The sequence below is a fragment of the Furipterus horrens genome, unplaced genomic scaffold (assembly GCF_987537825.1).
Source record: "Furipterus horrens unplaced genomic scaffold, mFurHor1.1.pri manual_scaffold_17, whole genome shotgun sequence".
NCBI lineage: Eukaryota > Metazoa > Chordata > Mammalia > Chiroptera > Furipteridae > Furipterus > Furipterus horrens.
The window spans coordinates 79,692,896-79,715,379 of record NW_028327187.1 but is presented as its reverse complement, the minus strand read 5'-3'; the positions used below and the strand labels follow the sequence as shown (position 1 = coordinate 79,715,379).

The following is a 22,484-nucleotide window of genomic DNA, read 5'->3' as shown; positions in this document are numbered from 1 at the left end:
CAGCACTGCCCACTTCCTGTAAGAAATAGAGACTTTATTAGGCACAGAGGGTAACTAGTGGGCAGTTACAAAATGGCTACTAGCTTCCTCCCAAGCTGGAGTACAGTATGCCAGGGGAAGGAAGTGGGGAGGAGTGTTTTCTCTGCCTCCTCCCTTCAAGGCTGCATGCGGATGGCTCCATCCAGCCGGATGACTTCTCCATTGATGAATGGGTTCTCGATAATGGACTGTACCAGATGAGCATACTCAGCAGGGTCGCCCAGTCGCCTGGGGAAGGGCACCTGGCTGGCCAGGAAGTTGCGTACTTTCTCTGGGAGGGTGGTCAGCAGTGGGGTGCCAAACAGGCCTAGACAAAACAGCCAGAGTCAGAGGCCTGCCCTCGCTTTCATATTTACCTGGCCCCCTCCTCACCTTAGCCCTTCCTGTGGTGCTTCCCTATGCCCAAAGATGCAAGGCTGCTGCTGCTTAGGTGGTACTTTCCCCTCTTGATTGCCCATGGATCCCACCCAATCCCAGGTGTGGCAAGGATGGGAAATGTCTACCTGGAGCAATGGTCATCACCCGGATGCCCATGGGAGCCAGATCCCGAGCAATGGGCAGTGTCATGCCCACTATGCCCCCCTTGGAAGCAGAATATGCAGCTTGTCCAACCTGGAGAAAGAATGGGGGTCATAGGTGGGAGGGCCCCAAAAAGCCACTGAGGCACAAGCCTTGCCCCTGTTCGCACACCTGGCCCTCAAAGGCAGCCACACTGGCAGTGTTGATGATGACTCCACGTTGGCCTCCTTCATCTGGTTCATTCTGGCCCATCTCACCAGCCACAAGGCGGATCACATTGAAGGTACCTAAGAGATTTACCTAGAGGACCAGTAGAGATATGGTTAGAACCTAAGGTGGAGGCAGCTGTTTGTCCACTAAAAGCTTTGGGGGCACCCACAGCCAGACACCTCTTATTCCTACCCTTGGAGAACCTCCCAGGCCTTACGTTGAGAACTCGCTGGAAGTCCTCCAAGGTATGGGCAAGGTTCTTCTTTAAGTTGTATGTTTTGATGGCCACTGCAATGCCTGCACAATTGACTGCCACGTCCACACGGCCAAACTTTTCTTTTGCTAGAGTCAGGGCTGCTTGCACGTCTTTCTCTGAGGTCACCTTTAGAGGGAGAGGTGGAGGAGATATTCATCACCCAGCATACACACTCACCACTAAGTCTATGGGAGGGGAGGGCAGAATTATGTAAGCAAGGGAGAGGCCAAGAGAAAACTTGAGAGTGGGATAAAGCTGAAAATATTAGGTACTACAGAGTGGTATTTCAAAGCATTTTTTAATTCAATGCCCTCTTGATAAATTCACATACCAGTGGAGATTCCCAATTGCTGTGGATCAGTCCACTGTTTTGAGAATTAGTGATCTGAAGATAGACTTGCTTTTTTGTACCCCTACCTGTTAAGATGACTGCATCAAGCTTTACTGTCTGTACTTTGTTTCATGAAAAAATTTTCAACTGTGTGAATATAAAATTACAGGGCACCATATGAATTTTCAAACTATACATACCCTCTCCAGGAGATTCTGATATGTCCAATTCCCATCCCCACTGTTGTGAAGGGAAACAGAGATGGGTCCACCGCTCACATACACAGCACCCTATGGGAGGGGGTAGGTGCCCCATGGGTTCCCAGGCTGGTGTTCTGAGGATAGGTGAAGTGACCCCACTTACGTCAGCTGGGGCGAAGGCACAGCTCTTCCCTAACTTCTTGGCCTGGGCCTCCCCATCCGAGCTGGGCAGGTCCAGAAGCACAGCAGAGGCCCCCTGCCCCACAAGTCGCTCTGCTGTGGCCAGGCCTAGGCCCGAGGAGCCTCCGGTTATTACAGCGACTAGACCCTGTGAGGAGGGCACGGTCAACGGCTGCGCTGTGCAGACCCTTTCGTCTGCCTGTTCTCCAGGTTTCTACAAGGGAGGCGCCGGGTCACCCCTGCGGAGTGATTCCGGTGTGCCTCCTCTCCTTACTGATGGGACCTCTAAGTTTCTCATCCCCAGATATTCCATCCAGTCACCCCACATACACGTGCTGCGGAGTTGACCTTCACCTCCCGAGCCCCACCACCACAATACCAGACCTAGATACGCGTGACCATTTCTCCCAGCACCGATCTCTTCCCCCTACTTCCACGGTTGTAAAGGTCCCAGCAGGGGTAGCGGGGCAAGCCGCAGCAGCGAGGACCCAAGTACCTTCACGCTCCTACACACCGCAGCCATTTTTCGCAGGCCTCGCCCTCTGGCGGCGCTCGCTGATTGGCGAAGCCGCGGGGCGGAGCCGGAGAAGCGGACGGGGCGTCCGCGCCTGTGCAGGCTCCTCCGCCGGTGTCGAGGTTAGGCTGTGTCAAGGTTCCCTCGGAGAGTTGTGTCACCTGGGGAAAGAACCCAAGAAGAGCAGCACAATACCACACCCTCCGCCGGACTCTAGCAGGCCCAGGGTCAGGCGGCCAGCTCCGCGGGGAAAGGGGGGCGGAGCAGGAAGTTGAGAGAATATCCCTTACTCAGAAAAATCCTTCATTCAAGTAAAAACGTATCTGAGAGACTCTTACATGCTAGCCTTTGTGCGTGCCACTGGGAATACCCAGAGGAATAATAGAGTCCATGCCTTCCAGGAGAGTACAGTTAAATTGGAAAAGAGGAAATTACAGTACAGACACAGACGAAGGAAGGTAAGAAAATAAGATTCTGGGACACAGACATGAATATCCAAAGATAGAGATTCTGGGAGTCATATAGAGAGGGATATGTTAAGGAAGAGATTTCGAGGAACAGATACCAAACCAGATCACAGAGATAGGGATGTGGAGAGCCACTAAGAGACACAGAAACTAGGAGACAGACATTTGGAGACAGCTGCTGAGAAGCACAAGTCCGGAGAGGCATAAACAGAGAAGCAAAAACATCTTTCACCAGTTCAACCTTTGCTAATGTCCTCTGTGTCTAACATATTCTGAACCCAAAAGCCCAGATCACACATTGCAAATTGGACCTCAACCAGAGGCTGTCATTTAAGACCCAGGTTTTGGTCATCCTAGAACATCTTTCAACCAGACTCCCAATTAGAATCTTGAGTCCGCCTAATCTACCTACTCTGACTTCCTTCTATACTTTTCCCCAAACCAAGGTTATCAGGTCAAAAATTTAACTATATTTTCAGCCCCATTCGGCTTTTTATTTCCTCTATCTAAACTATCTTCCCATGCACTTTCCCACCTATGAAGACTCCTCTCTGGGCCTCCTGGTTATTGACAACCACCACATTCACGGTCATTACACCATATTCAGCAAAAGATTTAGCACCAGACTCACAATCCTTCTGACTACATGAAGTCCTTGCAGCAATCTATAGCTTCTCCCCAGGCCCAATATGCTTCAGCCACAGTTGCCTCTTTGTGTTCATCTTTTCATTAGCTATTCCCTCTGTTTGGAATGCTGTCCCCCTGACCCCTTTGCGTGAGGCCTGTTGCATGACTTGCTTAAGTGTCACCTCCCCTCCCTGACCACTCAAGCTGTAACCACCTAGTTACTATCCCCATGGGTCAGAAAGGTCATCAAGAGGATGTGACTGGCCCTGACTGGTGTTGGTCAGTGAACAGGGCGTTGGTCCTGCAAATCAAAAGGTTGCTGGTTTGATTCCCAGGCAGAGCATACACCTGGGTTGCAGGCCAGGTCCCTGGTTGGGGGTGTGTGAGAGACAACTGATTGATGTTTCTCTCTCATATAGGTATTTCTCTCTGTCTCCTTCTCCCTCCCTTCTCCTCTCTCTAAGAAAAAATAAATAAAATCTTAAAAAATATGTTTATTGATTGTAGAGGCAACCGATCGATGTTTCTCTCACACATCGATGTTTCTCTTCCTTGCTTCCTCCTTCCCTTCCCTTCTCTCTAAGAACAAATAAATAGCCCTCGCTGGTGTGGCTCAGTGGATTGAGTGATGGCTTGTGGACCGAAGGGTTGCTGGTTTGATTCTTGGTCAGGGCACATCTCTTGGTTTTGGGCCAGGTCCCCAGTTGGGGTGTGAGAGAGGCAACTGATGGATTCTCTCGCACACTTATGTTTCTCTCCCTTTCTCCCACCCCGCTCTCTAAAAATAAATAAATAACACACTTTAAAAAATAAATAAAATCTTTTCTTTTATGTAAGAAAAAAAAAAGAGGATGTGAGCCCTGGCTGCTGTGGCTCAGTGGACTGAGCGCCCCTGCAAACCAAAAGGTTGCCAGTTCGATTCCCGGTCAGGGCACATGCCTGGGTTTCGGGCCAGGTTCTCAGGTGGGGGCATGCGAGAGGCAGCCAGTTGATATTTCTCTCTCACATTGATGTTTCTCTCCCTCTCTTTCTCCCTCCTTTCCCCTCTCTCTAAAAATAAATAAATAAAATCTTTAAAAAAAAAGGATGTGACTCCCAGTTGTTCTGCCAGCTGGAACCAGGCAATTGATGTCTTCTCACCCCCGCCCCTTTCCACTCTGCCCATCATTCTCACATCCAGAGCTGTTTCAAGGACACAGCCTTGAGAGAGCAATGTGTTGTTGAGACCATCTGGACAGTATATGTGACTGAACCCAGTTAAGACCTGTATGTAAACCTTTAAAATTCTGATGAGCGGATGCCAAGATCTCATCTTGTGGCCACCCGAGACAAGCCTCATATGTAAGTTTTCTTGTTTATTAAACCTGCCACCTACCAATCTGGAGTGGTCGGCTCCTTTCTTCCATCTCTTCTTACCCTCCAATTACAGGAGCCAGTTTGCAACCAGCACCTTACATATTGGAATTTTCTGCGTAGCACTTACAAGTCCATAAACTTTTTCCCAACCTTGGGGCCAAGTATGTTTTGGAATTCAGAATTTTTTTCAATTTTAGAAAGGAAGACATACTCAACATTACATAACTCTATATGCTGCATATACTCTATATTACATAACTACCAAGAAAGGTCTGGAGCTTCACTTATAAATGAACGTTAATATTTCTAGTGAAAAGTATGAGAATTTGCACCAAGTGTGAATCAAAACTATAAATATCCTCACACTACTTTGGGTCAAGTTTAGTCACCTAATGAGTTTAGGTTCCAAGGTATGAAAAAACCTTATGCTTTTCAGAACTTCTGACATTGTGAAATTGTGCCTAAAGGCCTTTGAGCCTTGTCTAACAGGCCTTGTTGTGTGTGTATGTGTTTCTGTAGTTCTTTCCCTGCTGGAAAGTAAGCCCATGGCAGCAGAGTCTCGTTCTACTAGTTCACCTCTTGGCTACCCAATGCCAAGAACACTGCCTGGCACATACTAGACACTCAATACAAATGAATGCATGAATGAATGAGTCAATCAGCCAATAACATTGGGAGAATTTGCAGGCCCAGCTTCATGATTCCTTCACCTACTCAACTTTAGGGACTTTCACCTCCTCAACTTCAGGGACCTTCACCTCTTCTCAACTTTAACCACCTTTGTCTAGACCACATTATTAACTTCGTCATGACTTGGAATGACTCCCCCACATCTCTGACATCTACATACCACCATCTCTCACTCTGACGATGTTCTCCCACTTATCTGGGGTCTCCTCCCCTTTACCACTTCTTTTATCTCCTTGAATCCTGTGGGTCTTTCTATTTTCTTCCAGCCTAGTGGCCTCTTCCTACTTTTCTCCTGGCCAGAGTAGAGCCTCTCTCTCAGTCTCCCTCTCTTTACCTATTCTCACTGCACTCTCAACCCATTTGCCCCTTGGCCTTCTACCATTTGAAGTCCTTGACATTTTAGCACAAGCTCTGAAACCAAAAGGGCCTGGGTTTGAATCTCAACTCCATTGTTTAATGGCTGAATGACCTTGGGCAAGTTAAACTGCTGTGCCTCAGCTTCCTCTTCTGTAAAATGGGTATAATCAAAGAATCTACCTTGTAGAGTTTCTAGGAATAAATGAGTTAACAAGTACAGTATATATATTTTTAAAAGATACTTTGAACAGTACCTGGCCTTTAGCAATTGATATGTAAATATAAACTTTTGTTACTCTTAGGAGCAGTGTCTCTTAGCTTTTTTAATGCTGTGGACAGCTCTGGCAGTCTGGTGAAATTTAAGGAACCCCTTTCCAGAATAATGCATGCATAAGATAAATAGAATTACAAAAGAAATACAATTACCAAAATAATAAGAAATACATATGTCATGTAGTATTATAAAATATGTGCTTCTTTATCAATATATTAAACACTAAGCTCTTTCAACAGATTTAGTGACTACCCTGATTTTAAAATAATGATGTTATTTTCAGAGATCTGCAACAACCATGATAAGGTATGAAAATCTTATTTCCATTGATGACAAGCCACAGGTACTACTATACTATTTTAGCTTGTTACCCACATCCCCTAGAAGAATATGCTACATTTCTGTTAGTGATAGTGAAAAGAAAGATGCAATTTCCTGCCTCCTCCATCCAAGCCCATGGGCTCCTTAAATTCTCTCTACAGATTCCAAAGGGGCTGTGGACCCTTGGTTAAGAACTTCTGTGTTTAGCCCTGGCTGGTGTGGCTCAGTTGATTGAGCGTCAGCCTGCGAACCAAAAGGTGGCTGGTTCGATTCCCAGTCAAGGCACATGCTTGAGTTGCGGGCCAAGTCCCCAGCTGGCAGCATGTGAGAGGCAACCAATCAGTGTTTCTCTTCCTCTCTTTCTCCCTCTTTTCCCCTCTCCCTGAAAATAAATAAATAAATAAATCTGAAAACAAAAGAACTTATGTGTTTAGAGCAAACGGAGGCCATTAGATGAATGCTTAATGCTTCCTCTCTTGTCACCTCCAGCATTTTCTCTAGGCCACGCTATCCTTTCCTTGGACCTCAGAGAGAAGAGAGGTCTTGTTTGGGGCTTGCCCTTTCTACTAGGCTCTGGGTACCAGTCCTCCAACTTCTCTGGGTACTTTTGCCATTGAGCATCCCCTGTCTTTATTGTTTGCACCTCTATATCAAGATCATTAGAAAATAGAGAATAGATTGAACTCAAGATTTGCACACAATGAATATTCATTAGTTTAGGGGCATGAGCACCAGAGGTGAGCAAAGGGGTATGTCAAGGCCACTAGAACCAGCAACATCCAGCATTACCTCACAATCCCCAAGGGGCATTAGCTGTACCAGGAGATGAGAGAAGCACAAAGGTGGTCTTTACTCTTGAGAGATAAAAACTATTAATACAAGATAAACTGTTCGACCCTTGTGGGGGCCTGCTGTTACCCTTGCCAAGACAAGTACACTGGTTCTGGCTGGCTCTGAGGTGGCACTGGCAACCATAAAGGACTTCAAATGATGAATATGGAGAGGATCCAAATGTGTGCCTGTGATTTCCAAGTGAGTTGAATGGTTTAAGCTCTGAGGCAGTGTGCACAACATAAGAATGACTGTGGTGAGCCTCTGAGAGTGTGCTGAGGATACGTGCTAACTGAGTGTTTACCATGTGAATTAATGGGGCTGACATGTGAATGAGCCTGTGTGTCATGATGACTTTAGCATTGCCCAAATCAATGGCGCTGTTCAGCCTTTGTGTAATCAGAACTTTCTGGCTGTGTTTGACATGGTTGATCACTTTCTCCTCCTAGAAACACCTCTTGGCTCCCATGATACCTCACTTCCCTGACTGTTCCTTTTTGGTCTCCTCCCTGGGTTTCTTTCCTTATGCCCCCTCACTGGGGAGTTCATTAATCTCATGGTTTCAATACTGCCTCTCTGCTGAGGATTTCCTAATCTACACCTCCAGCTCACCTCTCCACTGAACTTCAGAATGAGATAGCCAACCATTTTCTAGACCCCTACACCAGATGGCTCTTAGGCACCTCCAACACATCTTAAATTAAACTCAACCATTGCCCCCTAAACTTGCTCTGTCTCAGTTGGTAGTAATATTATCTTCACAGACTTCAAAGCCAAACTCTGGGGCTAATGCCCTTTCCACTCTATCTAATCAGTTGTAAAATCCTGTTGACTTAAGTCTTACATACTTCTGGCATGTGGCTCTTCCTCTCTCTTATCTTCCTATTATCACTCCTCTCTCTTATCTTCCTATTATCACCACCCAAAATCTCTTGTACTATTATACCTGTCAAATCCCACTGTTGACCCTCTTAAAAGGACTCTCCAACAGTACTATCTTCCTAAGAGTCAAATTTTATTATGTTACTCTCCTTGCTTTAAACCCTGTCAGTGGTTCCCCCTCACGTGTAGGGCTGTCAATAATCCACAGCTGCTGACTTCCCTGACTTCAGCCTGTATAGCACTGTATAACAGCAACAATGCACAGTAATGCTGCCAGATGAGATTTGGGTGCTCAGTAATTCAATTTGAATTTCAGATAAATAACAAATAATTTTTAGTACGAGTACCTCGCATGCAATATTTGGGATATACTATTATGAAAATTCATGTTATTAACCAAAATAATTAGTTATCTAAATTCATATCCAAGTGAGCATCGTGTATTTTTATCTGTTAAAATAAATCTGGCAACCCTACCCCACAGATAATCCTCAGGGCTGTGAGATGCTCCCCTCCGACTACCACAGCTCTGTATACCTACCTCTGAACCAATACTTACCTCCTGAGAGATCAGGGGTCTGTTCTGATCTCTGTATCCTTGGTTCACCATATAGGGCCCCAGGGAGAACAGATGGCAGTGTTTACTGAGTGAATGAATGCATATGTGTGACATCGTAATAAACCATCATTTGATGGGATCAGTAAGTATTAGGATCAGTTCAGTGTCAGTTTCACTTATATCCACTTTGCCTTCACAGCCTTGGAACCACATTGTTTACACATCCACCCAGAAGGAGAGCTAGAAAGCTGGGGGGTCATTCATCTGCAGGCTTAATAAAGCCATTATAGGACTAGTGCGGGTGCGTGTTTGTTTGTTTTTGAAGGGAGAGAAGGAATGGGAGGGAGACGATGGTATCCTGGCGATATGGAAGTAGAGGAAGCCAAAGAGGCCCAGAGCCAGGGAGGTTGTGGGGGAGAAAGAGAAGGAGATGTGGACAGCCCAGGGAAAGCAGGAAAGCAAGCAGGTAGGGATGACGGAGAGGAACAGGGAGCCAGTTGGCACCAGAGGGTGGAGTGAGCCGCTGTAAGCAGGGGACAGAAGCTGGAGGAAGGAGGCTCTAGCAATGCGGGCAGAACCATTCTTCTCCCTCCAGGACACCGGGGCCTTCCTTCTGAGGCTTCCCATTCTCCAGCCCCCGAGGTTACACTAGTAACCTCGGCCCCCAAATTGGGAGAATCGAGGAGAGATTCTGATAATCCTCTCCGCTCCCGCCCTAGGTGGAGTCGTTACAAAAGACTTGGAACAGAATAAATGGCGGGCGCAGGGGGGAGCGGGTGTGAGGGGGAGATGAGTCACCATGGGCGGAGCGGCAGCTGCCAGTGAAACCCCCACCAATGTGATAGAGCAGCACCCAGAAGTTGGGGGGCGGGGGTGTGTGCCGCGGGATGGGAGTGGAGTACCCATTCGAGTGCGAGGCTTTATTTTTTTTAATATTAAAAAAAATCCTCACCGAAGGACATGTTTGTTGATTTTTAGAGAAAGAAAAAGAGAAACATCGATGTGGGAGAGAAACATCAAGATCGGTTGCCTCCCGAAAGCGAAAGCGCTCCGACCGGGGAGGCAACCTGCAACCAACTTGTGTGCCAGACCAGGATCCAACCGCACCTTTTGGTGCATGGGAGGATGCCCCAACCTACTGACCCACCTAGTCAGAGCCCAGTGCGAGGCTTTAGATGCAGTGTCTGTAATAAGTCTTGACTACGGACCCACTGAAGTTGAGGCTGTGGGACCAGGATCAGGTCGTATTGGTCTCCCAACCTCAATTTTCTCCGCCTTTTAAGTGGGAATTGAATACTCGCTTTATCCGAGCTTATTATGTCCGCCATAAAAGGCGGTCCCGTCTTAGGGCTGTGCGCTCCACCCTAGGCCACTTTGCGCCATGTGAGACTGTCCTAACGGCGGGGGTGTGGAACATAGTGAGGAGGCCCTGATCTGTCATCAATAGGAGCTCAAAGGTGGCTCTGGTCCTCAAAGAGCCTGATGGCGAAGGGTTTCGGGCAGGAGACAAGTTCCTCTTTTATTTATGCCACTTCCAGTTGGGAAAGAAAAGACACCCTGTCTGAAACTAAGGATTTGATGGCAATCCGTGTACAGGCTGCACCCACTCTAAGCAAAAGCACCTTAAATTCACTATGCTTGTCGTTCTCCCGTTCATTTTCTTTATTGGAGGGACTGCCAGCGGAAATGGGATTCACGCTGAGTGTGGGAACACGAGACCCAGGGACAGAAAGGGGGCGACGGCCGGGTGTGGGTGGGTGGGTGGGGCCGAGATGTATAAAGTCAGCTGGACGCGACCACCCACTCACCGCATCTTTCCGGCTGGAGCGGTGCGTGACATCTGCGCATGTGCCCTCCGCCCCCACTGGGCCCTTCCGGCGGAATTTCGCCAGTTCTTGGTGGAAATGGTGTCCGCGCATGCGTGCCCTGCTCACCACTTGTTTCTCAGTGGCGTCGTAGAGTACCCTGGAGAAGGAGGATAAGTGCGGCCGCCAGGGTAGGTTTAAGTGGGCTCAGAGTCTTTAGTGGTAGACGGGAAGTTGTGACTGGTCCTTTCAACTGGATCGTGCTTGCAGTCCTTTGGGGAATCTGAAAATCAGAGGACAGAAGACAGTGAGTGTGTTGGACCCAGAGGAAAACCCTCTCAATCCCGTCCTTGCATATCCATGCCCTAGAAGAGACTCAGTCTGAAGTCCAGTCGCCCCCTCAGATCATACCCCACCAAAGGGAGTCTAGGCGTGGACAGTAACCGTGCTGTACCCTACCCCCACTTTTTAAGTCAGTTCCGATAGCCCACCCCACACTCGGGGAGCCTCTGAGTCAAAAAGGGGGTCCCATGGGGATGGGTGGAATTGAAAGACCTGTGTGGAACTGCCCTTGTAGCCTGGAGGAACCTTTGTTTTCCTTATACATATGGAAAGAAGACCCCAGAAGGGCCTGGCATGTGCTGTGAAGAGCGACATCAGACCACCTGTCAGGAAGGGAAGCCTGAGGGAGGTGCGAAGCTACCCAGGGTGAAATTGGGTTAAAACTCTGACACCAGACTCCAACAACAGAAAAAGCAACAGGGATGGGCCTAGAGGGTATTATACTAAGTGAAATAAGTCAGACAGAGAAAGACAAATACCTTATTATATCACCTACATGTGGAATCTAAGAAATAAAACAAATGAACAAACAAAACAAAAATAGACTCATGGAAACAGAGCACAAAACTGGTTGCCAGAGGGGTGGGAATGGGCGGATGTGTGAAAAAGGTGAAGGGGAAAAAGAGGTACAAAATTTCAGTTATAAAATACCTAAGCCACAGGGATGTGATGTACAGCACAGGGAATATAGTCAATAACACTGTAATAGCTGTACAGTGACAGATGGTTAATAGATTTAGTGTGGGGATCACATAGGTATATAAATGGTGAAGCACTACTTTGTACACCTGAAACTAATATACTATTGTATGCCAACTAATAATTTTTTTCAAAAAAGAAAGGTAAGGAAGCCATCGGCTACTCCAGCTGCAGGGGCAACATCACAGAGGCTTCAGGAACCTTAAAGCATAATGTTTCTTTTGAATGAGGATCCTGAGGCCCAATCATACCACTTAACACCTATAGAAGACATGTCACACTCTGTTGAGAGTGTATTTACTCTGTTACTCTTCACCACAATCCTATGATGACAGTTATCCCTAGTTTACAGATGAAGAAAGTGAGTACTGAAAGTTAAGCCACTTTCCAAGGTCACATAACTAGTAAGGAGCAAAGCAGACTTCAAACTCAGAAAATCTGGCTCAAGAGGCCAAACCCTTAGGACCACAAACTCGGCTGTTTTTTATGACACCAGGTTAGAGAAACCCAGTAAAACAGGGGCCCCCAACCCCTGGGTTATGGACTGGTACCAGTCTGTGGCTTGTTAGGAACCTGGCTGCACAGCAGGGGCTGAGCTGATTAAGTCAAGGCCAGGGCTGGGCCACAGCAAGGCGGGGGAACCGGTGTCCACTGCTGCTGCTGCTGCTGCTGCAGCCGCTCCAACCCATCCTGCTCGGCCTACGCGGGCCGACCTCGGCCATGATGATCCACAGCTTCCAGAGCAACCACCAGGACTTCTCCTTCAGGTGCTGGAAGCTGACAGCTACCAGGACCTTCATCATGAAGTCGGCAAACATGGAGAAGTTAGCTGATGAACTGCATATGCCATCCCTCCCAGAAACAATGTTTGGAGATAATGTTTCAAGAAGCCAGCACTGGCCTTTGCTGCGGTGACGACCTCCCCATGAAAACATGCCTCTCGCTAGGCTCTCCTTCATCTCTCTCCAGAAGAGGAGAAGAGGAAACACAAAAAGAAGTACTTGGTGCAGAGCCCCAATTCCTCCTTCATGGATGTGAACTGCCCAGGATGCTATAAAATCACCGCCGTCTTTAGCCGTGCACAAAAGGTAGTTTTATGTGTTGGCTGCTCCACTGTCCTCTGTCAGCCCAGAGGAGGAAAAGCAAGGCTTACAGAAGGATGCTCCTTCAAGAAAGAAGCAGCACTAAAAGCACCCTTAATCAAGGTGAGTGGGGAACCATCCCAATAAACTCATTTTGGATACACACACACACACACACACACAATCCAGCACTGGCTTTGAGATTGAGTTCAATGCTACAGATGCTTTAAGATGTGTAAACAACTACCAAGAAATGCTCACAGTAGCCTGTGCGGAAGAATGTCAGGAAAGCAGAACGGAGGGTGAACACTCCAATTGGACCTATGCAACAGATTATAAGGACCTATGCAACATTACTTGGAGAATCACTCAAGTTAGATACAGAAAAAATGAAAGCCAGAAAACAGATTAAGTTTTTTTAAGAAGTTCTCTTATTTGAGGAGGAACTTCATGATCATGATCATGGAGTTTGAAGTCTAAGTGCGAAAATTAGAGTAATGTTCTCCAGCTTTTTCCTGCTGTTGTGTTTTCTTTTTCTTTTTTTCTTTTTTTAAAGAATCGATGGAGTGCTTATAAGAATGAATGACACAAGACTTTACCATGAAGTCAACAAGACCTACGTGTTATGAAAATACACATCATGAGAGAGCAAAATTACTAAATTAACGGATGTTCCACCTTCCTTCTTCATGGAGCCCGATGAAGTAGCACAGTATTTACCAATCAAAAAAGCAGTTTGCGAGAAGCTAATATTTCCAGAGAGAATTGATCATAACCTCACAGACTGACAAGAAAATTCACCTATGGAATAGAATGTGACATACCTCATGCTCACTGTGGGATCCGACAGAGACCTTGGCTATGTGGATGGGGGTATTTTTATTATGAAAATTTATTGCCTTATCTATGTGCAGGTTTTCAGTAACCTTAGAGGAAAAATAAAATAAAATAAAAGATTGTTGCAGGCAAAAATATAAAAATAAATTAAGTTAAGGCGGAATATCCTGAGATTGTCACAAAAGCACTGAAAAGTCTGCTTCCATTTTCAACATTCTAACTTTGTGACAGCAGCCAAAACAAGATTACAGAGTAGACCAGACATGAGCAACACACTTCAGGTGTCACTGTGTCCCATCACCCCCAGATAGAACCATCTAGTTGCAGGAAAACAAGCTCAGGGCTCCCAGTGATTTTCATTATGGTGAGTTGTATAATTATTTCATTATATATCACAATGTAATAATAATAGAGATAAAGTGCATAATAAATGTAATGTGCTTGAATCATCCCAACCCCCCCCCTCAATCCCTGGTCTGTGGATAAATTGTCTTCCACAAAACCCGTCCCTGGTGGCAGAAAGGTTGGGGACCACTGCAGTAAAAAGTCAAGGTTAGACCTCATTTCCTGAGCAACCACTCCCACACTGTTTGTTTCTCTCACACTGTTTCAATCTTCCCCCAACAACCCTGTGAGGATGAAATTGCTGGTTGAGGAAAGTGAGACAGAGAGGTTCCATATGTTGCCCCAGCTCACACAGACAGTACTTGGATCATGTTGATGAAGCAACTTGATTCAGGTAACTAGTTAACCAAGACAAATGAGACTAAAATCTAGATCTCCTACCTCCCGATCTTGGCGTCCCCCCTTTTTTTACTACGTGCCTTTTAACAAACATTTATTTGTTCATTCAGCGAATGTTTGTTGTGTTAGGCATTCCTGGAGGCACTTAGAATCAGTATTGAACAAAATAGACATGGTCCCTGTCCTTGAATATCTGAGGGAGGGTGTCAAAGATAAACAAAGACAGACAGTAGTTAAAGCAGTGAAGACAGATTTTATTCAGTCACTACTGACAGCAGGGAAAAGAGTTGAGCCACATTCCCATTCGGCCAGGGCGTGACAGGGTGTTTTAAAGGAGGGAGAGGAGCAAGGAGGGGTTCAGTAGAGTCAGGGAAGTGGAAAATTACAAAGGGTTGATCAGTGTAAGTGAAGTTAGGCCAGCTGCGTCTGCTAGCTGTCCATTGTTGAAGTTAGGCGTCTATCCTCCCACTGAGGACTGGGGGATAGAGGCCATAGGCTTTGTAATGATTGCATTTCAAGGGAATGGTCCTTGAGAGATGGGATGGAGTTCTAGGATATATATCTACATCTCAAAGGGACGGGAAGAATTGACAGTTGCAAGACCATTTTAGTAAATGCTCTAAGCAAGGGGTGGGGGGCTATCTTAGGTGTTGGCTCGATTAAAAGGAAAATTCCAGATGGAAACTGGGTCATCCTACGGACTTGGCCTTAGGTTGCTAGAAGCCATGCTAAAGTTTGGCTGAGTCCCTCTGTGCAGGGGTAGGGATGGGTGTTTCTTTTTTCCACAATGTTAGGATTAATTTTCACATTGATACAACATGGCCCAATGCCTCACATATAAAAACAATTCTTATCCTCAGAATATCCCCAGACCCAAGAGCCAGTCAAGGGCCAGTCCTGAAGACAGGCCTTTCTTTAGAATTGCAGAGTTTGAGCAACCTAGGCTTACTGAGGTAAGTAGGGATGGGTGTTTGAATAGTGTTCTTGAGGGAGAGTTTTTGCAGTTATAAGGAAGGTGGAAACGGCAATAAACATGTAAATTGGGCTTTCAGGTAGTGATGATATTGAAGACCTGGGAGATATGAAGAAGAGATTGACTCTATTGTTGAAATGAGACCTGAATATGCAAAGGTCTGGGAAGGAAAGCAGTTCAGAGGGAAGAGCAAATGAGATCTGAAGCAGAACTGGGCTTGCCTTCTGCTAGGGCAGTAGTGAAAGCCAGTGTTCTGGAGTGTAGGTAACAGTGAAAGCAGTGAATGAGAGCAGGGCTAGGATAACAGAAATCTGAGGTCTTGGAAACAGTCAGGGGCCAAATCACAAGTTACAGAAGGACCTCCCCATATATAAGGTCATGCAAGTTTTCAGAGTGTGGGACACCTTGCGCTGAGGGGGTCAGAATGAGGATCTAAAAGTCAACTTTTCCTGTGCTCACCCAGCTGTGCTATGCGTCCCAGCGCAGGGCTCAGTGAGCCAGGAAAAGGGGTGCCTTTCTCTATTAAAAACAGCTAGCTGTACTGTGAGCCAGACGGGCTGCCTCAGAAGGGCACCTTTGTCTAAATGGAATGAAGGTGCTAGAATGAAGCTGTGACTTGTGTGCCAGGTGCTAAAGCTAGTGGTTGTCAGAGTAGTAGATCAGTTGAGATTATTGAAGGAGCTGAGCAGCTGTCTTTAAAAAGAGCATCATGAAGATGAATTTATGTTACCTTCGTACAGGGCCCAGAACAGCGGTGAGGTGGGCGTGTTCAACCCCTAGATGGAGAAACCGCAGCAGAAAATCGAACAAGTGAGAGTATGATATGTCTGTTACTCATTTGTACTTGAATGTGACTTCATCCAGATGAATGAGCCCCTCTTCCTCCTCCTGCTGCATCCCCTTCCCTCTCCCCCTTGAGGCTCTTCCTGGGTCTCTGTCTCGTTACTTTTGTTTCCTTGAACTGAAACTCTTTTCTTAAAAAAATTATTTATTTATTTATTTATGTATGTATTTATGTATTTATTTTTAATTTTTGATTTACTTATTGTTTTTTTGAACTAAATCTTAATGAGCATTCATTACTCAGTGCACTGCATGCAAAAATGTCCTCACTGATGTCTCCAAAATCAGGTAGAGGAAACAGACAAGTTTTTTAAAAATTTTATTAAGTCATTGATTTATACATCTCTATCTTATGAAAAGGATTTGAAGTAACTATCAATTCCAAGATTTATCAATTCCCACCACTGTACCAGGGTGGACAATAAGAGCTAAGCTAGGGCAAGATGATGATAAGAATCTGTCTCTTTTTTTTCTTTTTCTTTTAATTTTTAAATATTATATGTTTATGTTGTATATAGTTATTTTATTATCTTCTTTTCTAGTGTGCAGAAAAGTAGAGAATACTATAAACACCCCCAGCTTGGCCCTGGCCAGGTAGCTCAGTTGATTTGAGCATTGTTCCAATAAGCCAAGGTTGCGGGTTCGATCCCAGTCAGGTCACATACAAGAATCAACCAATAAGTGCATAAATAAGTGGTACAACAAATTGATGTTTTTCTCTCTCTCTCTCAAAATGAATACATAAAAATAAACACTCCCAGTTTGACCAAATCTTCGCATTTTTGCCAGACTTAATTTTTTAGAAGAAAACAGGAATGATGCAGTGGAATCCCCCTCGCACCCCTCGCAGGTGCATCCCCTTTCTTCCCCCCAGTTACCAAGTCTGTGCAGGTTTTGTTCAACTTTCTATGAATGTACCTATCAACTTCATAGTATTTTTGTCAACATATGTTGCATGACTGGCATGACTGGCATGACTGTCATGAACACCATAGGGCCGGCCCTTTGTTGGTAGTGCAGCTCTAGATACCTCCTACTTACACTGCTCTCCTCGCATAGGCCTCTTAAGTGGCAGAACAGGTGTCATGATCCCCATTTGACTCAAGAAGGAACAAAGGTCCAGCCAATGAAGGGCTAGGCCCCAAGACCACAAAGGTGTGGTGTCCACTGCTTAGTGGTCATCTGGGTGGTACTGTGAGTCGTATCAGGACAACAAGTGTGAGCAACTGGAGAGCAGGCAAGTGGCAGGGAGGGGAGAGGAGAGGAGAGTGGAGTTAAGGCCAGGAAGGAAGGGCAGACAAGGGCAGGAAAAAATAAAAGGGCAGAGCCAATGGAGGGAGCTGTCTGGCTTTAAATCTACCAGTACACCTTGGCCTCTTTGGAATCACCTCGGGAGCTTCAAAAAAACATTGATGCCTTGGACCCACTCCCAGAGATTCTAATGTATTTGGCCCGTTGGGCAGCCTGGGCAACAGAATGTTGGAAAGCTCCCCAGTGGATTTTGGATGCAGACCATTGAGTAAGCAAAGCAATTTGTCTGGCAGTGAATGGGTTGAGAGGGCAGTACTCAAAGGCTGACTTGATAATGCAATGTAAATAAGGTATTAATATATTAATCCCAGATTCAATGGACAGAAATGGGCTAAAATGAGAGGTGATAATCTGGTTTCCTCAATGCTGTTCATACTGTTCTTAAACTATTATGTTCAGTTATTGGGGCTTTTACTGAAGGGGACAGCAGCAATTTTCACTGTGACTGCCAGTAAACCCCCACAAGGTAATAGAATTCAGCAAACATTCTCTCAGTACTTCCTTTATGCGGGGTTTGTGCTGCACAAACAAAGAGAGATGGAAAAGTCACAATCCTTGACCTCGAGCTCAGACTTGAGGCAACCCAGACAAATATACAATAAACACAATGTGCTGAGTACTAGAGATAAGTCCACAGTGCTAGGGAACAGAGGGCAGACAACACCTAACTCTACCCCCAGGAGACTAGTGGAGAGGCTCATAGTGGGCTTCACAGGAGTGTTGCATGAGCTGGGTTTTAAAGGATGAATAGCGGAGTTGGCTAAAGGCATCCTTGAGGCTGTGGGTTAGGAAGAGCATGTGGAAAAGCTCAGGTGTAAGTGCACCTGCAGAAGGGCAAATAGTTTGGTGTGGTAGAAGCACAGGGAATAAAATGTGGTGAGGGAGAAGCAGGTGATGAGGCTGGAAAGGTGAGCCTGTGTGCCATGCTGGGGTGGGGGCTTCACCCTGCAGGCAGCACCTGCAATCATCAAAGGGAAGGAGTGTGCGGAGAACAGCGTGGTCCTAATGGAGGAGAGAGCATCCAACTTAGAGCTTGGAAGATGGGTAGAAATTTACCAGGCAGGAATGTGGGATGGATGGGGATGGGGAGAGGAAGGGGAACACTGTAAGCAAAGGAGTGGGGGCAGGATGAGCCTGATGTGTCAGGTGCAGCGAGGGAACCAACAATCTGGTAGGAATGATCAAAACCATCTGGGGCGCTTTTTGAAAATATCACTGCCTGGGCCCCACTTCCCCTCCTCCTGTAGAGGTTCTGATTAATATGGTCTGGGGGTGGGGCCCAGACCTTGGGTTTTTATTTTTTTTCCAGTATTTTTTTTAAAGTCTCCCAGCCGTGGCTGGGAAGCTCAGTCAGTTAGAGTGTCGTTCCATATGCCAGGGCTACAGGTTCCTCCTGAACAGGGCACATACAAGAGTCAGCCGATGAATGCATAAATAAGTGGAGCAACAAATCTCTCTCCCTCCTCTCCTCTCCTCTCTCTAAAATTAAAAAAAAAAAGAAAAAGTCGTCTCCTAGGTGATTCTAATCTGCAGCTGGTTAGCACATGCACATGTGTGGAAAGGTAGGCCAGAGCCAGATAACAGTTGTGATAAATTGGCTAACGTTTATTGAATGTTAACTGTTCCAGACATTTTGTTCATCTATTTAATCCTCACCACCTTGTGAAGATAGATACTATTATCCTTTTGTGGCAGATGAGTGAACAGTAGTTTGACCAAAGTCCTATACCAAAGTAAGTGGCAGGCAGTATGGCTTCTAAGCATATCCTAGAAAGACTAGTATTCCAGGCCAGAGCTTGGTTTTGCTTCTGTAACCATCTTTATGAATTTAGTGTGTATCCATCTAGAATTTTTTTATGCATATATAAATATGAATATGTATTCCTCTATTTCTTACACAAAAGGTAGCATACTAGATACACAGTTGTATATCATATTTTATTACAAAATATCCTGAAAATGTTTACAAATTAGTATCTAGAGAGCCTCCTCATTCTTTAAAAAAATATTTTATTTATTTATTTTTAGAGAGAGGGGAAGACAGGGAGAGAAACATCCATGTGAGAGAGAAACATCAACTGGCTGCGTTCTGCACACGCCCTGACTGGGGACCGAACCTGAAACCCAGGATTATGCCCTTCCCCTGGAATCAAACCAGCAACCTTTCACCTTGTAAGACGTGACACCCAACCAACTGAGCCACACCAGTCAGGGCCCTTGTCCTTTTTGTACAGCTTCTTAGCATTTGTTTGTATTCATGAACCATAATTTATTTAATCTTGTGTTGTTTCCAGTTTCTAACTATCAAAATGTTATGATAAATAATCCTGTATAAGCATCATTTTGCATATTCCCAGAAATGGAATGGCTTTATCAAGGGTTATTATGTGCATTTGTAATTTCAATAGATGTTGCCAAATTATCCTCCATAGGTCTTGTTCTGCTTTGCATTCCTACCTGCAGTAAATGACAGTATGTAAGCACTTTTTTATGAAAAAGATTAAGGGGGAAAAATGAGAATTCAAATTACTAACACCAGGAATAAAAATTAGGATGTCACTACATAATATACAGATATATGAATAATAATAAGTAAACAAAATAAGCAACTTGAACAATTTCATATCTTACATAAAATGAGCAAGTTCCCTGAAAATGAAATTACTGTGAGTGACATCAGAAGAAATAGAAACTCTTTTTCAAAATAGATTTTACTTATTTATTTTTAGAGAGAGGAAAAGGAGGGAGAAAGAGAGAAAAAGAAACATCAATGTGTGGTTACGGTTACCTCTTGGGTGCCTCCAACTGGGGACCTAGCCTGCAACCCAGGCATGTGCCCTGACTAAGAATCGAACCAGCAACCCTTTGGTTTTCAGGCCACCACTTAACCCACTGAGCCACACCAGCCAGGGCTAGAAACTCTTAATTGGTCCATAACTATTATATAGAAATTGCAGTCAACAACATTCGCCCACAAAAAAACTTCAGGCCCAGATGGCTTCACAAGTGAATATAATCTAACATTTAAGGAAAAATTAATATCAATCCTACATGATAATTTACAGAAAAGAAAGGATGAGGGATATTTCTCACCTCATTTTAGGATGTCAGCTTCCTGTGACCAAAAGTTGATTAGCTGGCCCTGGCTGGTGTGGCTCAGTGGATTGGGGGCTGGACTGTGAACCAAACTGGTCAAGGCACATGCCTGGGTTTCGGGCCATGTCTCCAGTTGGGGGTGCACAAGAGGCAACCACATATTGATGTTTGTCTCCTTTTCTTTCTCTCCCCCTTCCCCTCTCTCTAAAAAAATAATTAATAAATAAAATCTTTATAAAAATGTTTAAAAAAGAAGTTGATTAGCTATATCTTCTTATGTTCACTTGGAAAGTTGTGTTTTTCAGGGAATTGGCTCATTTTACTCAATATTGTGAAATTGATTGGCATAAGGTTTTTTTTTTCTTTTTAAATTTATTTACTTATTGGGGGGGGACCTCCACTCTGTAACAATTCCCCCCTCTCAGAGTTAAGACCCTTTATAATCTTATCAAGGACAATGGGCGAAGGTCTCGAGCTCCTCTAGCTGCTTCAAGCTGGACATGGTCATCGTCCTACCTACCCTTGGGTCCAGAAATCCCTAATAAGAGTGGGGGTGTGGAGGGGAGGGTGGCCTTCTCACATGGGGAAGGATCGTGCAGACTCCAGGTCAGTTGGCTGTCCCAGGACAATGGCATGCTTGGTTTAACAGGCTGGCTTCCTTGTATTCTGGGAGCAATAGATTTGGCAACAGGGTTAAAAGGCATCATTACTTTTTTTTTTTCCTCCAGGAAACACCAAATGGCGGATGACGCCGGTGCTGCGGGAGGGCCTGGAGGCCCCGGGGGCCCCGGAATGGGAGGCCGCGGCGGCTTCCGAGGAGGATTTGGCAGCGGCATCCGGGGCCGAGGTCGCGGCCGGGGTCGGGGTCGGGGTCGAGGCCGTGGAGCTCGCGGAGGCAAGGCCGAGGACAAGGAGTGGATCCCCGTCACCAAGTTGGGCCGCCTGGTCAAGGACATGAAAATCAAGTCCCTGGAGGAGATCTATCTTTTTTCTCTGCCCATCAAGGAATCTGAGATCATTGACTTTTTCTTGGGGGCATCCCTTAAGGACGAGGTTTTGAAGATTATGCCTGTGCAAAAGCAGACACGTGCAGGTCAGAGGACCCGGTTCAAGGTATTTGTTGCCATTGGGGACTACAATGGACATGTTGGTCTGGGTGTTAAGTGCTCAAAGGAAGTAGCCACTGCCATCCGTGGGGCCATCATCTTGGCCAAGCTCTCTATTGTCCCTGTGCGGCGAGGCTACTGGGGGAACAAGATTGGCAAGCCCCACACCGTCCCTTGCAAGGTGACTGGGCGCTGTGGCTCTGTGCTGGTGCGTCTCATTCCTGCCCCCAGGGGCACTGGTATTGTCTCAGCCCCTGTGCCCAAGAAGCTGTTGATGATGGCTGGTATCGATGACTGCTATACCTCAGCCAGGGGCTGCACTGCCACCCTGGGCAACTTTGCCAAGGCCACCTTTGATGCCATCTCTAAGACTTATAGCTATCTCACCCCAGACCTCTGGAAAGAGACTGTGTTCACCAAGTCTCCCTATCAGGAATTCACTGATCATCTTGTAAAGACCCACACCAGAGTTTCTGTGCAGAGGACCCAGCTCCAGCTGTGGCCACCACATAATTTTGTACAAGGAAAATAAAGTGAATTAAGCCTGTTAATGAAAAAAAAAAAAAAAAAAGGCATCATTAAAACCATAACTACTAGATGAAAAAAAGCAGGGATTAATTTTTGAATGTCCCACATTAGGGAAAAAAAAGGTTTCACCACACCTGTCCAAAGCCCTTTTGCTGACTATACTTAGTTTGGGCTGAGGGGAATATTTTAGGTTTTCCCCTTCTCAGACCTCTGGGCCCTTTCTGTCCAAGCCATTAGGATGGAAAAGAGAAACAGTTTTAAAGTGAAGCCCACAGACCACCCCATACTTCACCAACCCAACCACTTAGTTCAGCCAAACCGTTGAGTCTCAGGAGGTGGCGATGCAGATGGGCTTCTTAAGTGAGGCCTATTACATACAGACAATCACTCAGGTAATCACTCAGGTAATGAGATCATAGGCTTATGCCCTATGAAAACAGAACACACATGTTAATTTATGCAACATAATCCACAAGCCAGTCTCTAAATCTGCAAGACTGTCTTA

At 45.7% G+C, this 22,484-nt stretch overlaps 1 protein-coding gene and 3 pseudogenes across 1 annotated transcript; 3 read left to right on the top strand and 1 right to left on the bottom strand.

The window, feature by feature from the left end:
- Positions 1-13: 13 nt before the first annotated feature.
- On the bottom strand, positions 14-2,316 carry HSD17B10 (hydroxysteroid 17-beta dehydrogenase 10). The gene is made up of 6 exons (XM_090264482.1): positions 2,232-2,316; positions 1,719-1,883; positions 986-1,150; positions 730-858; positions 543-651; positions 14-346 (listed from the first exon to the last, which is right to left on the bottom strand). Exons 1-6 carry the CDS (start codon positions 2,256-2,258, stop codon positions 156-158), a joined length of 786 nt encoding a protein of 261 aa, XP_090120608.1. The 5' UTR covers positions 2,259-2,316; the 3' UTR covers positions 14-155.
- A 9,863-nt stretch (positions 2,317-12,179) lies between these two features.
- LOC149991382 (TIP41-like protein) lies at positions 12,180-13,446 on the top strand (annotated as a pseudogene).
- Positions 12,422-12,688, top strand: LOC149991383 (small ribosomal subunit protein eS27 pseudogene; annotated as a pseudogene).
- A 7,614-nt stretch (positions 13,447-21,060) lies between the features above and the next one.
- Positions 21,061-21,990, top strand: LOC149991381 (small ribosomal subunit protein uS5 pseudogene; annotated as a pseudogene).
- The last annotated feature ends 494 nt before the right edge of the window (positions 21,991-22,484 follow it).